Raw genomic sequence first — 18,650 nt, 5'->3', positions numbered from 1 at the left:
TTTAGTGAGGACATAAAGAGTTTCATGTTTTATGTCCCTGGAGGTTCAAGATGGTAATCGTATCCATTTTCTCTATTGCTCTTCCCCACTGGAATAGCGCGGAGGCTGGAGATACTGTCCGGTGTCCAGTTGAGGCAAAGTCATGAGTTACAGGTCATTCAGTGATGCGTCATCATGACGTTGTCGTCGTCTTCTTGCATGTAGAGCTGCGTCACGACACGGACTTGCGAGATTTTTTTCACTGCCTTGTGAAACATTAGCTTCATGTCCTTCGACTGCTTCCTCGGAATGCAAATGCTGGTGCTGAGAGGAAGAGGAGAAGCAATCAAAGGGGGAAGAAAAAGGAAAGATGAACAGAACATTAACGCAAGATGGGAAAAGATTACTTCTTTTAATGTTGGAATTAGCTTCAGCTATGAGTAAATTATTACAAAAAAGATATAAAAGAAAAAATGAAACATTTTGGGGAATACGCTTCTTTAGTTTCTCGCTATGACGACGAAATCACTAACACTCGTATCCATATAAGACCTATAGTCAGGTAGTGATTAGCATAGCTTAGCTTTAGGTCTGGAACCAGAACAAAAACTGTTTTATTAATTAAAACAGCCAAATAGATGACTTTTCATAAGTTAGGCAAAATTTTCATATCTTTTAATATCTGCATAGCCTAGCAAGTTGTTTAGCTCACTTTAGCTAACCAGATATTAGTTAGCTAAATTGCTAAAGTAGCATTAATCTGACTTTTTAACAGGATGTTGAACAATACCTTTAAAGGTACTTTATGCAATTACCATCTGCAAAATCTAATTACTGTTATGTGTTTAGATGTTTTTGGGTGTGTACTGCTGCTTTTTTTAAACTTTAACTAGCTACACCTATTTCCTTATTGAGGCTTTGTTATGCTGCCATTTTAAAAAGCAATGTGCTCCTAATGGCTTAGTTTGAATTCTAGAATTACAAACTGGTAATACGTGAAAGCATAGGCCAACCCCAGTTCAACCTGTATCTATATATCTTCAACACAGTAGAAACTTTGAGCATGAAGTTATAGTAACTGTTTCTTCACAGTCTCTTGATGGCTTTAGTTCATTTTGGAAGGTTTGAAACACAGGAATTAACAACAAGTACAATCATGCGAAACAGAAAGTTTTTACAGGACTCTCTGAAATCCTGCGACAAACTAAGTACACTGCTTCCAATGGGAAGTATCAGAGAGCGGAAGTTTCAGTAGTTTGGTGGTCTGGAGTATTCAGGTGCTTGTTAACACAATGTCATAGTCTTCCCAGGAGTCGACACCCCAGCTAATTCACCTCAAGGTCAGATCATGTTCAATGTTCAAAGAAACTGCAAAAAATCCAAGAGCTACATCTCAGACTCTACAGGGCTCGGTTAGTTCAAACTTAAAATTCACGACAGCACAATTAGCAAAAGACTCAACATGTATGGCTTGTTTGGAAGGGTTGCCAGAAGATACCTTTTCTCTAAAAAGAATAGCTTAAGTTTCCAAGTCGAGTAAACCACAAGACTTCTGGAACAATGTCCTTTGAACAGATGAGACCAAATGAGGAAATATTTGGCCATAATGTACAGTGCCATGTCTGGAGAAAACCAAACTCAGCACATCAGCATAAACAAGCTTATACCAACTGTCAAGCACGGTGGTGGAGGGGTGATGATTTGGGCTTGTTTTGCAGCCACAGGACCTGGACAGCTTGCAGTCATTGAGTTGACCATGAACTCCTCTGTATACCAAGGTATTTCAGAGGTGTCAGGAAATCTGTCTGACAAATAAAGTTTGGCCCTATATGGATAATGTAACAGGACAGTGACCACAAGCAAAACATAGATTTCACACAACTGCATAGACTCCTGTGAAAGCTTTCTTTTTCACATGACTGTACATTTAAGAAAAGAAAAAAAGGAAGTAAACATTGGAAATAACATCTATACAGACAAGGTCATAAATACAAACAATTATATAGACATTCGTGGTGTTTCCTCAGTACATAGTCAATTTAGAGGTGCACTAATGAAAATAAAACATCTGTACTGTAGACATGTATGAAGAAGCACCATGACATATCAGATTTCACATTTCAGCCCAGGTCAGTTGGTGTCGGTACATCACCACATTAAACGAAAAGCTTGCTTTGGGAATATTTCCCTCTGATGGGGTAAGAACCTTAAACAGATGAAATTTTAAAAAACTAAGTTTATGATTAGCTCAAACATTTCGAGTGACAACAGTGATGTGGTGAATGGTCCACATGTGACATTTTCATTTTAAAAACTTGTAAAGTAGAAGAACTGAGTTTTGTCAGTGATAAAAAAAAGAGGACTTTCTACAGGGAGTGCAGAATTATTAGGCAAGTTGTATTTTTGAGGAATAATTTTATTATTGAACAACAACCATGTTCTCAATGAACCCAAAAAACTCATTAATATCAAAGCTGAATGTTTTTGGAAGTAGTTTTTAGTTTGTTTTTAGTTTGAGCTATTTTAGGGGGATATCTGTGTGCGCAGGTGACTATTACTGTGCATAATTATTAGGCAACTTAACAAAAAACAAATATATACCCATTTCAATTATTTATTTTTACCAGTGAAACCAATATAACATCTCCACATTCACAAATATACATTTCTGACATTCAAAAACAAAACAAAAACAAATCAGCGACCAATATAGCCACCTTTCTTTGCAAGGACACTCAAAAGCCTGCCATCCATGGATTCTGTCAGTGTTTTGATCTGTTCACCATCAACATTGCGTGCAGCAGCACGCAATGTTGCTGCTGCACGCAGAAACATTGCAGAGAGGTGTACTCTCTGCAATGTTGTACACCTCTCTGTTCAGAGAGGTGTACTGTTTTCCCTCCTTGTAAATCTCACATTTGACGATGGACCACAGGTTCTCAATGGGGTTCAGATCAGGTGAACAAGGAGGCCATGTCATTAGTTCTTCTTCTTTTATACCCTTTCTTGCCAGCCACGCTGTGGAGTACTTGGACGCGTGTGATGGAGCATTGTCCTGCATGAAAATCATGTTTTTCTTGAAGGATGCAGACTTCTTCCTGTACCACTGCTTGAAGAAGGTGTCTTCCAGAAACTGGCAGTAGGACTGGGAGTTGAGCTTGACTCCATCCTCAACCCGAAAAGGCCCCACAAGCTCATCTTTGATGATACCAGCCCAAACCAGTACTCCACCTCCACCTTGCTGGCGTCTGAGTCGGACTGGAGCTCTCTGCCCTTTACCAATCCAGCCACGGGCCCATCCATCTGGCCCATCAAGACTCACTCTCATTTCATCAGTCCATAAAACCTTAGAAAAACCAGTCTTGAGATATTTCTTGGCCCAGTCTTGACGTTTCAGCTTGTGTGTCTTGTTCAGTGGTGGTCGTCTTTCAGCCTTTCTTACCTTGGCCATGTCTCTGAGTATTGCACACCTTGTGCTTTTGGGCACTCCAGTGATGTTGCAGCTCTGAAATATGGCCAAACTGGTGGCAAGTGGCATCTTGGCAGCTGCACGCTTGACTTTTCTCAGTTCATGGGCAGTTATTTTGCGCCTTGGTTTTTCCACACGCTTCTTGCGACCCTGTTGACTATTTTGAATGAAACGCTTGATTGTTCGATGATCACGCTTGAGAAGCTTTGCAATTTTGAGACTGCTGCATCCCTCTGCAAGATATCTCACTATTTTTGACTTTTCTGAGCCTGTCAAGTCAAAGGAAAGGAAGTTGCCTAATAAATATGCACACCTGATATAGGGTGTTGATGTCATTAGACCACACCCCTTCTCATTACAGAGTGGCACATGACCTAATATGCTTAATTGGTAGTAGGCTTTCGAGCCTATACAGCTTGGAGTAAGACAACATGCATGAAGAGGATGATGTGGACAAAATACTCATTTGCCTAATAATTCTGCACTCCCTGTATTTAATGGACAAAATCCCCACATCTCTCCCTTGAACTGTCTTTAGATATTGCCGTTTTTGTTTGCATTTACTTGTCTCTTGACCGACTTCAAAATCCCACAGGAAATCTTTTGTTTAGTTTAAGCTGCAAGAAACTTCACATCAGATATGAGTAACAGTGTAACGGTAAAATGAATGAACAGAAGAAATTTATTCAAACATTAGATTTCCTAACCACTTTTTCATGTCTGCAGGCTTTTTGTATGATCAATAATTCTCAAGTAATAATGATTGGCATAATAAATAGGCCCCAGTCAGGACTTGACAAATTAGAAATTGGGACCATAAGTTTCTCCTTTTGAAATATGCTGGTTTCAGTGCTAAGGCACAACTTATTTTTGAAAGTTTCATTACTGTTTGGTGGTTTGTTAAAAAGTGTTTGCAGTTACAAGTTGATGAGTTCCATGTAACTATGGGTTGCCAACCCAACTATGGGTAACCAAGGCAATCTGGTAGTGACCAAAGCAATTGCAAGGAGGTTATTGGCAGAACATCATCTTTAGGACCAGCAAGCAAGCTCCAGCAACCGCTCAACAGCTGGTTGGGAAACATATATGTTGGCTCAGGCCTTTTTTTGAAAAAGCTCAAAGAGCTATTGTACCAGATTCCCATTTATATGACAAGCTGCTTCATGCTGTGGCTAAGATTTCTTGTGTAACTTTGAAGGTGTCACATTTAAAACCCAATCAAATGCAAACAAACTGCACTGAGACAGTTCATTCCCCAACATATGTTTGCCCAATGATGAGTAACGTTGCCAACCAAGCCAGTAATGTTATACATTTTTTTTACAATGCATAACATTACCTCAGTTTTTCTTCTTTGCAAGTTGTTCTTGTTGTTGTTTCTCGGCTTTCTGTTTCTTGTACTGGGCTATCTCGGCCATCTGCAGCCCATGGGCCATTTGCCTGTTGAGATGAAGTGAACAGCGTGATGACAGCACACACATACGCACACAGTGTAGTCCTGCAATGGCTTGGCTTTCTCTCCAAAGAACAGATTAGCTGACAGGTGGATTTATAGTAATAGCCACTGCTTAGGTCCACAGCTTTATCCTGTAATGCTGTAAGGCTGAAATCTTGTGCTCAGTGTACAGTTTAAGTGAACAAGGCACACCAAGCCATTACCAACAAACTCACAGCTGTAAATGGGAATAAATGTGAATGTGTAAAAACTTCTATAAAACTACGTACTCCAAAAAGTAAGCGGTTTTTTTTTTCCAAATGTCTGAAATGACCTAAATGTGTTGTAAGTTATAAGTTGTGGTTTTGTTAGTAGCAGTAACACAGTTGCAATATTAATTCTGATGGATACCTGCAGTCAGTGTTTTCTCCTTTTAACTCAACCTTTCATCCAGTTTTTGCATCTAAACTTAACCACCATGGACAGAAAACATTAGTAATTATGTTTGACTTTTCAGATTTGATGAAATGACATTTAAGAGTATGTTTGGAGCAACTCAGTTCCCCTACCTGCTTTTCCAGCCAGAATCTAAACACTGTTCTCAGTTTTTCCTTTTTAAAGAGCTTATTTTGCTTTGTTCGGATGGTTCGGGTTCTCACATTCAAACTTTTAAGAAAGTTGAGGAAGGAATCACAAATAGAAGATGGGCCTGGAATCAAACTAGGAGCTGCTAACAATGAGCCTAAACACATTTTGACTGATCTCACATGATGATAGGACCCTTTAAAATATACGTTTTGAAGTTTTCTCCAGTGAATTATCAGAAATCTGATAAAGCATCCCAGGGTACCAGAAGTAATTTCTGTTCTTCCGCATCAGAGACATTAAATTGGTGCCGTTTTGCTGTCGAAATTATGAATTATCCCATGATGATACTCGGAAATGGTTAGAGAAAACAATCTTGGTGGAGTGGGTGCAACCTTTGTCATAATTTGTGTAAGGTTGAAGACATCTGCAAACACATGTAGGATAGGGAAGCCAACACATTTTATTCTTTGCTGTCCATTTTTAAAGAAAGCAGCTTTAAAAATAAATTTCAGCTTCATACTTTTGATAAGTCTGTGGAATTATTTATAATGTAGATGGGCAAGGTTTTTTTTGTTTGTTTGTTTTGGGTATTTTTTGTTTTTGTTTTGCTTTAGCTGTCATTAATAACTACTTGATGTCATTTATTTTGAAAATCTGATATATTTCTGTAAACTTTTCAGAACAAACTAGGAGCTGTTATTTTGAAAAATTCCCTCCAAATTAACTGGTTCCTGTTGTAGTCTTTAAATTAAAATAACAGTAGCTCAAAAGGTCAGGTAGGGTTTGACCTGCACTTCTTACTATTATGGTCATGGCGCATGTCTGTATATGTCTTTATGTAAACTATTTGCTCCCCAACAATTGGACCAATCTTAAAAAAGCTTTACACAAACGTCATCACACACACAGCAATTAATAACTGAAAGGGGTTTTTTTTAAGTTTTATTATAAACCTGAATTATTTGGATTTTTCTATATGTTGTGTTTATTTCATCATCCCAAATGCAATGTTACATTCCCTATTTGTGTTTGTTTAATTTTTCACATTCAACAATAACCATCTGTACATAATTTAATGGTCACTAAAATTTCTATCTGTGAGAGAATTTGGCATGATGTGTTGCTGTTTTTACACTAAAACAAGCATGGGAATTGTTTTTAGTGGATGGACCAGTGCAGTACTCTTGAGGGTAAAAAGGAAGAGGCAGAGTAACACAGGAGAAGGAGAAAAGTCACTTATCCCTACCCAGACTTGAGGTCTGGAGGAACAGGCAGGGGTTTGGTAAACCCATCTCTCCCTACGAGCCAGTAGGTCTCCTCTATTCCTTTCCCCTGAGAAAGATATAGAAAGAAACTATAAGAGGCTGTATTTTCACTTCATCTGATCATAATGGTGAAACCCATATTTTGTGTTTAAGGGCTGTACCCGGACTTCTGTCCTTCCTCTCAACTCCAACTTGTAGCCAAGATTTAGTTCATGGAGGACCTTCACTGTACTCTGATGAACATGGATCCTGTAAGCTGTAACAGATAAATGTTTAAAAGATACATTTCCAGGTGAAGAAAGGTGACTTCACAACAAGTCCACGTTCATGTCTGGCTATTTCATCCATCTACTGATTTTTCCGTTTATAGATTAGCAACTTACGCATCCCGCTGGACTCCATACGAGAGGCAGTGGTCACTGTGTCTCCAAACAGACAGTAGCGAGGCATGGTGAGACCCACAACACCTGCTACGCACGAACCTACAACACATACGTACACAGCAGGTCAACTTGACAATTTCTCCTTGTCTAAATGTGTTGAGTTGCTGCCACATGATTGGCTGATTAGATATTTAACCTAATAAACTTGCCAGTGAGTCAGTTAGTACATTTTTTTGTGATGAGTTTATGACTTCAATTTGAAGTCTCACTGAAAATCATATAATTTATGGCTCAGTTTGGACTAAAATAATAATAAAGGAGGGTCCTCTTTTACATATGTCTACCTTGATGACAAGTTGGCAACAGCCAAGAGGTTCAAATTGAGGCTTCAGAGGGAAACTTGTGTGACAGCAAAGTAGCTGTATCCATATTCTAAATGGTTAAAAGTCAATGGCTTTGGGTTTCGGGTAGTTTATCGAATTTTGTGCCAATAAAAATGCTAAAAATCATTGACACATCATATATGCTTACATTTTAAATAACCATGAAGTGTACATTACTTCAAATTACTCTATACTGACAACTGTACAACTAAAAACCCTCCTTCACATATTGCACTAATGCTTTAATACCTGTGTGAAGTCCTATTCGTATCCTCACTGGAACATCAGGCATGTGTCTCATTTTAAAGGTCCCCACAGCACTCAGAATGTCAAGAGCCATGTTGGCTATTTCTGTGGCATGTCGGATGCCGTTAGGAACTGGAACACCTGACGCTACCATGTAAGCATCGCCTATTGTCTCCACCTGGAGGAGATCAGAAATGAATAAGCATCAGTGTCATGTGATGAGATTTAATACCAGAAGCCACAGTACGACTACATAAAAGATTATCACCTTGTAGACATCATGGTTTCCTATGATGGCGTCAAAGAGGGTGTAGAGGTCGTTGAGGAGATCGACCACTTCAATGGGTTCGCTGTTAGCTGAGATGGTGGTGAAGCCAACAATGTCACTGAAATACAGTGACACCTGGTCAAAATATTCTGGTTCAACTGTCCCGCCCACCTTCAAAGCCTCTGCCACAGACCTGGAAAAAAAAGTGAAAATAAGTGTGATTGTGGCCAGGTAAACAGGAGGAAAGAGCCAGGTATCAAATAACGTGTAAAGGTAACAGCATTATCCTCATCTTTATACCATTGAAAATAATTACTTACGGAGGCAGCATCTGAGTCAAAAGCTTCTCTGTCTTCTGTTTTTCTATCTCCAGCTCCTCTGTCCGCTCTCTGATTAGCTCCTCCAGGTTAGACGAGTACTGCTCCAGCATCCTCAGCATAGAGTCAATGATGTTGGTTTTCTTCCCCTTGTTGATGTTTTTGAACTGGAATGAGAACATCGACATCCTCAAAACCCACCAGAGTTCTCCAAGAAATTATTTCTAATATTATTTCAAACATATTTTCTCAAAATAAAAATGTATATTTTGTAATAGCCCTACCTGGTCAAAGATTTCATCAAAGACCGGCCGCTTGTCTGGCTGTTCATTCCAGCACTGTTTCATCAGCTGGATACATTCCATTGGAGCATAGTCCGGACTGACCACTGGACGGCACAGAGGAGGAGGCTTACACAGCTTCTCTATTATTTCTAAAACACAGAAACACCAGTTAAATGAGGATGCCAGTACTGGTAAGTAAACTGATCCAGAAGGAAACAACTTTGATCAACTTTACACCTCCCCCATTTGGCTAAGAACATATGTGCAGTGATGTATTGAAACATCTGCAAACATACATAGAAATACAGTATATAAGAAAGAAACAGAGCTTGTACAGTTCTAACCAGCCTAAAGGTCAGTATTTGGTATGAACACCTTTATTCTTCAACATAGCCTCAACTTTCTCAGGCAGCCTTCTTGTCATTTCTTTAAGTAGTTTTCAGGAATAGTTTTCCAGATCTCTTGAAGGACATATTAAGCTCTTCTTTTGGATGTTGGCTGCCTTTAGATGATCCCAAAATGCTTCAACAATGTTAAGGTCCAGGCCCTAATGACTAATGACTAAATCCATGACTAAGGGTGCTCCACTGTGCGTTTTTCTATCCAGGTATCATTTTTACTGCACTGACAGTGTGTTTGGGATCATTATCATGCCAGAAAATGAAAATGTTGCCATTTTAATGTTTTCCAGATAGTATTGCATTGTGGTCAAAATCTGAATGTACTTTTCTGCATTCATAATTCCATCAATTTTGACAAGATCTCCAAATCCACTGGCTGAAGTGCAGCAACAAAGAGCCCCTACTGTGTCTTATAGATGACTGTAAACACAATGTGCTCCTCTCTCCTGACCTCATGTCTTTTGAATTTTTTGTACATTCAACCAAAGAAATGGGAACAAACTAAGCTGCTAGTACCCAAGCACCCAAAGATACAATTTAAAACTGGTTCTTTGCTAAGTTGCATGTTATGTTCACAGGTTCACTCTAGATTTCTGCCTGCTGGAACCTTTAAATTGGATTAATCTTTTCATAGAAGAATCTAATCTTGTCAAGAATTGAAGCTGTCTAATCTCTCTGAGTCTGGACTTGTGCGTTTCTACTAGCTTTGGGAGGTTTATTATTGTGAAGCTATTCTCTTGCCTTTATCAGACAGGTCCAGCATGCAGAATGGAGGCCCTCTCACCACCACCTCCTGCATGATGATGGCGAAGCTGTACACATCACCGGGTAGAGTCCCGTGTAGTCCTGCCTGGCCACTCCTCAGGATCTCTGGAGCAGTCCAAAGTAACTCTTGCACAAAGATGAGGGCATTATTTTAAAAACAGGTTGGTAGTGCTTTTTTCAAGTAACTGTTCCTGTTGCATAGTTTGTCTCACCATCTGCATGTGGCTCAATATAAGGGAACCTCTGAGCCTCTAGGACCTCACTGTAGCCATAATCTGTAACCTTCAGGACAAACCGTCCATCCACCACACAGTTGCGAGACTTTAGACGAGTGTGAGACACTCCACGGTGATGGAGATACTTCATACCCTTAAAAGTATAACATTTTAAAAATCTTTGATTAATCCTGACTGCAGACAAGGATATGTTCCTTGTCTAAAAAAAATACCAAAAAATACTCGTGTTCCTGCTATCTGCCTTTCACCTTAATTAGATCCAGCAACAGAGATGACTTGAACATCCAGTCGAGCTTGACGTCTTCGTTTAGGAGCAGGTCCTCGAGGCTGCCTCTGGAGCAGAACTCAGTCACAATGGCGAATACGCCACAGTCATGAAAAAAGCCAAGGAAAGGGTTGACGTTCTCATGACGCATGTCCTTCATCTGCAGACAGAAACATCTTGATTTTCACGTTTTTGGGCTTATAAGACCAAGGATTACAACAAGAAGAAGGTATAACTGAATCTGTCTCTGCAACAAAACACCATGTCATCAGCTGAGAACCTCATACTCATGTTCATGGTGGCAGTGAGTGCACTGACATTTTTTTCTGGTTCTCGGTAAAAATGTATGACATTATTTAAGTCTTTACTCCATGAAAGCCTACTAAGAGAAATCCCTGAAGCTGGAAACCCAGAAACTACTCTAATGGACGCCAAACCACGACTTTAATCATGTAAACTAAGGTTTTTTCAAAACATGTAATTAAGGATACATGGGAGGTTGTCAGATGTTGTCTTTATGAAAAAAGTAGTTAAACTAAAAAAATATCTACTTTGTCATGTAACAATATCACGTACCAGTTCAAACACATCACTTGTTTTGGGATTGATGCTGCTAAATGTCCCATAAGGAAGTCTCTTCAGCCACGCCCAGTCCCCCTAGTGGAGAAAAACACCAAACAGCGCAAATACTTAGACATCTTTTTAGGCTTTTAAGCCATGTAAATCAATTTAATTTTAGTATTTTTTGCACATCCATGCTGGACCAATGCTGCATGAGTTACATGGAGCAATCTGTAACCGTTTTATTTCTGTACAGTTTCGAAACTGTTGCACTGCAGCTCATAAATGGATGGCCTTGCCTCAAAAATTACAACGTTGGAGTTTTCGTAGGTGGCTGGCGATTGGGTGGAAATCGTTGAGGCAAGACTGCGTTCAGACGTGCTCTTCATGCCGCTAGTCCTACTGTCATCCAGACTCAGCTTCTACAGAGAGGAAGAAAATTATTTGTCAGTCGGTTTCAACTTTACATCACGCAATATTTTCAGTTTGGATAAATACAGGAAAATGTTAAATTAAGAATTCAGAATTCTAAGTAGACGGAGGCTGACCTTGTTGCTAAGCGATGGGTTTATGAATGTGACATCAGCCAGTGTAAGTAAAATCTTGTTGGGACCTCTGACCAGCCGGATCTGATTTATCCGTCGCCTGATGGAAATAAGGGAGGTTGATGAAAGTTAACGCTTGAGGCATGGAGATATCAGAAAAACAGCTACATGATGATAAGTTCTAAAGTTTTTACCTGGAAAGATTTTAATTTATACTAATATTCAATAACATCATGTTTTAAGACATCTTTGTACCTGATGCAGTAAATTAGTGGCACAGCAACAATAAAGGCAGCAATCACCCCAAGGAGCACACTTATGGTTGAGAACAAATCCACTCCTGGAACAGAGAAGAAGAAGTCGAAAAACAAATTTTATCTTAAAAAAATCTGTAATTAGATGCAAACATTTACTAGCTTATATTGTCAAAGCTTTAATTTTAATTGTTAGTTTAAATTCAATTTTGAAGTAGGTATGACACTTCCAACGGTACAAATACTTGTAATGAAATTTTTGAAACAAAACACAAACACTTTCTTGGAACTGCACATATATTTATATATTTGTTTGAAGTGTCATGTATCATTCTTAAATATATCAAATGTACACTGAAACATCCAGAGCACAGAGATCAACGTGACATACTGTGTATAGATGTGTGCTTGGTCCTTGCCAAGCAGCAACTTACAGTTCCTTAAATGGCCACAAAGGGCTGCCTTCATGAGTCAAGCCCCATAGACTCCCCTGTTAAAATGTCCAACCTTACCGCAGAAAAATACAGGTTTTTGTTTCTTTTAGCTAATTTCCTCAATAACTATTTTAAGGGTTAGGATTTTTTTGTGTAACTCAACCGTTTTATTGTTATTTCATTATTTTATAATGGCTTAAAATTATGCCTTTTTAGGAAAGTGTTGAGTTTTAATAGGCTAGTCATTTAAGTCATTGAAACACAGTCCAGTCTTGAATGTATTGTATTTGTGGTGTTGGTGCCTTTTCTAGCTTCACAGCAGTAACCCAATGGACGAAGTCAAAGTTGCTACATCCTCACCTCCTGAGCAGATGACTCCTGGAGTAAACCAGCATGAGGCGTCTTTCTTGGGTCCATAACCTCGAGGGAAATGGATGTCTTTACCCAGGAAGCGGACCATACCGATCTCCATGTCGACCCTGTCATTAGTCAGTTAGATCAGTTGTTAATTTTGAATGGTATCTGCACTAGTACAGCATTTCTCTTGACTTGCCTTCATTCCTTCATTTCCTAGTCAGACAGAATAAAACACTAAACATGTAATCTCAGCTCTTAAATACCTGTGTGTTGGCTTCAGCTCCCAAGATATTCCATCTGTGTCCAGTATGAGGTATTCCAGCAGAGCTGCTCCAGACCCATTAGTTGTAATTGGGTGACTGAAGCCCTGCAAAAAAAAAAAGAAAAAAAAAAAGGGGTACGTCCGTTTATCCTTTGTATAGATCTTTCTCATCTTATCATATAGGCTATTCTATTTTATTAAATAATTTAATACAGAAATGCACTATATTACCTATTGAGAAAAGTAACTTTTTAGAGTTATATTGTACAGTAAACCAGGTTCAGAAACTGAAATAGATGGAAAGCCTACAACAGCAGCAAGAAATTAGGCATAAAAAAAGTAGACCCAGTGCTGTGTCTCATTACCTGGAAGGCCAAGTTTTGGCTCTGTCGTGCCAAATTTCCTCCAGACATCCACTCCCTGGACTCCCGAACCCGATGCACTGCATGAGCCATGAAGATGACAGAGTTGTAGATGGTACCAAACAGAGGCGATACCTACAGCACACACAGAGATGTCAACTTCAGCTGCTTTGCTTATGGCAATGTCTTCAATAGAAAGACAATGCTTAATGTATTAAAATCTCTTTCCGTGCATCACCTGCTGGGGTTTCAACGTACTCGCCACCTCTCCTCTTTCCATGGCCTCTCTATAAGCCTCGTAGAACGACACCCGGGGTGAGTCGATGGTGACGGTCAGCACGGCATCATAGGCCCGCAGCAGTTTGTTGTTTCTCTTCAGAGCTGGGTAGGTCACATTATGGTAGGGCAGACTGTAGAGCAGTGTGTCATAAGGAAGAAACACTAGAGAGCCATCAATCATCTGCATATCGTAGGCCGTCTCCAGTAGAAGCCTCTGGGCTGTGCCACCAATCAGAACCGAGTGCATGCAGAGGATCACAACTGGGACGAGAAATGAGACTGAACATCAAGATCTGACATGTTTCATCATTGACTGACATTGTCTTAATGTGAAAAAAAGTAAATGTTTTTCTACTGATTGACAAATTGTTAGCCAATATGCATTTCCTTCCTTTATAATCAAAATGAGCTCAATTATCAAAATTTCATATTGTACTCAGTCTGATATGACACTAGCAACTGAGTCCTTAAATAATCAGGAAAATGTTTACTAAGGTTGTAGCACAAGCAAGTTGAAAACTGTTTTCCTGCAGACCATAAAAAACTGGAAGTTTTTATGTAACCACAAGGGTTGCATAAGAAATTTAGGTTTAAGGTACTTCCTACTAACTCGATTGCGTAAACCCTCATTTAGATTTCGCTAATCCACTAGTTTGCAAATGTCTACTCAGGTGCAAGTGACATAAATTTCATCATCAGATGGTCAGGGTCAATGAAGATGATAACAGAAATGACTACTTGACCATCGAATATCCAGTTGAGCGCAAGTGAGTTGAGACTTAAATGAATATAAATGAATACTGACCTCGTATTTCACTCATCTTGCGGACCTTGGTGAGAGCTCGTCTGATGCCGTGAGGTGTGTTCTCCATAAAAGTGACCAGTCTGACCGGCATGCCGTGGCTCCTCAAGGCGTCAGCCACCTGGACATGATAGAGAAACATGGCCTAGACAAAACTTCAAAGACTGATAGTCTTGGCTTTATGATCAGGTATTTGATGTTGTAACTCTTCTAGGTATCTAGGCAGCATTCAGAAACCTGTGGCTGTTTTTGGAGTCCAAATGTGAAAACAAAGGTTTTCAAACCTTGGTTGCTGTTTCCATCCAGATGTCCTCAGAGGAAGAGATGATGCCAATGTGAGCCCACCTGAAGTAGCTCATGACACTAAGTAGGACCCAGGTAGGTCTTGCCATCGAGCGAGCAAAAGTCGGATGGCTGCGAACATCATCCAACTCATAGCCAACACATCCCCAAGGAAACAGTGCCTGGAAGATTACAGTAGACAAGAAAAAGGGTTTGTAACGAGACCAAATCACAGCAAAATATGATTAGTTTTTCTTCCTGATGTGTTAAAGATGCGTAGTAGACACATTCCAGCTTACTTTATTCCAGCCTTTGCTCAGCATTGAAGCAGCATCACAGTAGCCTGGGTTGGCTGGGCCAATGTAGCCTGAAGCTTTGGTGTGGAAACCCACAAATGCCTCCAGTGCCCTGGATGTCTCACATGGCTCCTGAAAAAAATGTCCAATAATCCAAAAATTAATACTGAAACAAACCAGCCAGAAAAAAAACTAGGTAAATTAACTTGAAACAGCCATGCATCAATTTTCTTTCATGCAGTGTAGAGCAGCTAAATTATATTTGCAAGGATATAGGTTTGTTCAAGATTTCCAGTGTTAAAGCTACTCAACAGCATAGCACATGCAAAGTTAAATTATAGTGGCATACTGTTTAAATGATGAGCAATTTCTTTAATATAAGGTGTTCTTTGCCTCTGCATACTTTCTGAATGCTTGTTCCTGTTTTGGTTTTTTTTGTTTATTTGGCTTAATTTATAGATTAATGTTGCTAGCTAAATAAGCTAACTTTGGTTGTCTAACAAACAGTGTTGGGAAGGTTACTTTTAAAATATATTCCACCACAGATTACAGAGTAAATGCCCCAAAATGTATTTTGTAACATATTCCGTTACGTTACTCAATGACAGTAATGTATTCTGAATACTTTGGATTACTTAATATATTGTCATGCTTTTTTACAACTACATGAATGTACTATTGCTGTGTGATTTATTACGATTACTGAAGGTTACTCGCCATACTACATTTTTAAATATTAATATAAAATGAGCAACAGTTGGGTGGACATTAGGCTGCACTTTTTGCAGCGATCTTGTATAGAAAACTGTTCTGCGCGTATATAAAACAGGTCCGCGGCTCTGAACCGTAGTAAAGGGACCTCTGGCTAATACGTTGGTTCTGTGTCGGGCTCGTAGCCAAAACTAGCTTTACTTTGTTGTCTGGGTCAACTTTGCTAGCGAGAGACAGAGAGAGGCGTTGAAAGGCTGCTCCAACGAAAAGTATTGTTTCGGAGGAAAACACGAACACGGTGTACAGTCGAGTCTTAATAGCTTACTTACAACTGAGCTCGTCAGGCTCTCTTTTTGGCTGCAGTGGTTATTATTATATTTACATGCTTCCAGCTCCCGTTTCTTCTCAGTGACAGCTCGTACTTTTCCAATCTCCTTTTTCTCCCTCCTCGCGCTCACAGACACATAACAGGTATGGCAGTCCACTCTCCCTGCAGCACGGACTACACTGCCCATGAGGCTACATTCTTTACAGCGATACCTGTAACACTCTGCCTACTGCCTTCATATTAAACACTTCATATTCTTCACATCATTATGAGACGCAAGATTGAGACACAGGCATTAGAGCCTCTTAATGTGCGTTTTGTTTGGGTTTCCATCGGCGTGGAATTACCAAAAATAGAGAGACCATAGCCTAACATATGAAACAGGAAAAGACCGCCGTGTAATCCCTTTATTTCAACAAAGTAACTGTATTCTGAATACCACCTTTTTAAACAGTAACTGTAACGGAATACAGTTACTCATATTTTGTATTTTAAATATGTAACAGCGGTACATGTATTCCGTTACTCCCCAACACTGCTAACAAAGCTTTCCTTGCTGAGTAGCCCATAATCTTAATGTACTTGGTTCATGTATATCAGCAAATATAATGCTAGTAGTGAATCATGTGTGGAGCTTCGGTCAGTTGTGTACCTGCAGCACTGCATACTCAAATGTTACAGCATAGGACAGTGAGGCATCCTTGTTGATGCGATTGACAGCGAGCTGTGCTGCCACACTGGGAAGGGCCTTGGCAAAGAGAGGGTCACATCCCCAGGGCCCCACCACTCCAACCCGAAACCAAGCTGCCTGGGTTGGACAGGGCAGTAAGCACAAGGAGGCCAGGAGGATGAAGAGGAACCTCAACAAGCCACAAAAGGAAAGGGGTGTGAGGGAAGGAGGAAGATTTGGAGCGCAGCAACATGGATTTAAGGAGGAAGGAGGATGAGCTGAGGGAGATGACTTAATTATAAAAGCAGAGTAGGAAAGGCAGAAATCAGGAGATGATTCTGGTGTCTTCTTCCATGTCTGAGGTAAGGAGGTGAAGGCACGGCGTTGCTGTCGCATCTCAAGGCTCACAGGAAGGTTGGTGAGGAAAGTCTGAAAGTGAAAGTGTTGCTTCCCTAAAATTTAGATGAGTGAAAGAAAGAAAAGCCTGTCATTTGAGCTCCTTTCCTCAAAAACATTCAGCAAGCACCAGGGAAATGTTATACAGTGTTTCCATCTAGATTGTCTTTTGTAGAGGTTTGAGGATATTTGACTCCAAGTCTCATCAAGTTTAGTTCTGACTTAGAGGAAATTGATGCTTTTGTGGGACAATAATGAGACTTTTTTTTTTACTCTTCTCCACTCAGCTGTAACCTAAATAATTTTGTCTTGCTTGAGAAATGGTGACATAACTTATAAATCTTTTAAATGTAAGTTAATTTAATAAATTTGAGAAAACATTAAAAATAAAGAAAAGTATTAGATTGAATTACCAAGAAAGCAACGGTTCAGTCACAAAGACAACGGTCTTTTTCTGAATATCACTTGAACCTAATGAGCTGAGGAAGTCTGAGCTTGTAGTTTTGTGTATAGTTTCACTTTAAATGATCCCATCCTCAGTGTTTTAAACTTGCGTGCCTGTTTTCCTCCCTGCAGACCACTAATTAGTTTCAATTGTTTATTGTTTCTGAGCTAGTTCTCTTCGTATTCCTGTTCAGTCCTTCTGGTTTCTTTGTGAAGCCCGTGTCCTTCTCTCTGCGCTTTGGTTTGTTTTTTCTTCTTGGATTATTCATTTCATCCATCCATCAAACCTTACATCTGCAGGTGTTTAATTCAGAACATTATATTAATTGTTTTCTTTTTCTTTCTTTTAAAGACGAATTAAATAGGATAAGCAAACTCTTTGCATTATATCCTCAAATACTTGAGGGAAAAAAAGATGTCTAAAAACTGCTTAAAGCTAAGTTTAATTAATTTGTAATTAACAAGCCTTTGTAAAAAAAAATTGCCAGAGGGATTCCAGAGCCCGTGTTTTACAGTGTAACTACAAAAACTGAACATGCAATCAAGGATGTCCAGATGTTCACACATGTGGACATGGTTTGCAGGCGGTGGTAATGATCGTTTTGGGTACTTACAGCTACTGCATTTGTAAATTTACTGGATGCTACTTTATCCTTACAGATTTCTTCGGGGAGTTTATTCTGTACTATTTGTCCATGATATGCAATTTTATTGACTTTGTTTTCTACACACCAGTGACATCTTAAAATCTAATGCATTCTTACTGATTTTAAAGAAGAAGATACCTGCCAGCAAATTTCTCTTCAACCAGGTTAGTTAGTAAAAACTCCAGTAACAGATATTTGAGTTTTAATGTAACTATACCTGAAAGCATGTCAACAGTTTATCAGCTGGGTACAACAGGATTATCTGGTGTGACCTTGTACTGTTTCATAATCCTCGTGTAAAATTATTATCAGTGCTATGAACACAAAAAGATAAATCCAAGTGGCCTGGCTCTCAAATATCTCATATTTCATAGCGTTATAACAGGATTTTAGTACTCAGATTTTGCAGATTCTCGGTGTGTGAATTTTACACGTTTATACTTGTGCTTGAGACATTTTAAAGAAGTAGTGGATTTCTTCCGATTTTTGCAACTTTACTCTTACTCAGCTGCGGCTAATTCATTTTTCATGTCTATCTAATTTTATTTGCAGTATTTAACTATGACAAGGTGTTCCTTGTTATGCCTGTCATTGTTTTTATTTTCAGGTTACTTACCATGCTTTGGTGAGAGGGACGAGAGGCAAATCTTCTGCACCAAACTGCCACATTTACGACTTGTTCCATCTTCTCGTTTTGTTTACATCCTGGAATTTAGTCCGTAAAGTTGTCTAGTAT

General features: G+C 39.3%; 1 protein-coding gene across 1 annotated transcript; it reads right to left on the bottom strand.

Annotated features, from left to right (window-relative positions):
- Nucleotides 1-241: 241 nt before the first annotated feature.
- Nucleotides 242-18,583, bottom strand: gc2 (guanylyl cyclase 2). The gene is made up of 25 exons (XM_085439628.1): nucleotides 18,531-18,583; nucleotides 16,410-16,617; nucleotides 14,722-14,850; nucleotides 14,425-14,604; nucleotides 14,144-14,261; nucleotides 13,298-13,599; nucleotides 13,063-13,194; nucleotides 12,699-12,802; nucleotides 12,439-12,557; nucleotides 11,646-11,730; nucleotides 11,394-11,490; nucleotides 11,145-11,267; nucleotides 10,861-10,941; nucleotides 10,268-10,444; nucleotides 9,996-10,152; nucleotides 9,760-9,909; nucleotides 8,618-8,766; nucleotides 8,337-8,500; nucleotides 8,017-8,209; nucleotides 7,752-7,926; nucleotides 7,120-7,218; nucleotides 6,898-6,992; nucleotides 6,718-6,803; nucleotides 4,788-4,888; nucleotides 242-303 (listed from the first exon to the last, which is right to left on the bottom strand). Exons 1-24 carry the CDS (start codon nucleotides 18,581-18,583, stop codon nucleotides 4,789-4,791), a joined length of 3,276 nt encoding a protein of 1,091 aa, XP_085295754.1. The 3' UTR covers nucleotides 242-303; nucleotide 4,788.
- Between the last annotated feature and the right edge of the window lie 67 nt (nucleotides 18,584-18,650).

This window comes from Copadichromis virginalis, linkage group LG3 (assembly GCF_057382275.1).
Source record: "Copadichromis virginalis isolate Kocher_CV1m ecotype Utaka linkage group LG3, C_Virginalis_male_GT1.1, whole genome shotgun sequence".
NCBI classification, from domain to species: domain Eukaryota; kingdom Metazoa; phylum Chordata; class Actinopteri; order Cichliformes; family Cichlidae; genus Copadichromis; species Copadichromis virginalis.
Note: the sequence above shows the minus strand (reverse complement) of the source record. Positions and strands in the feature narration are given on the sequence as shown.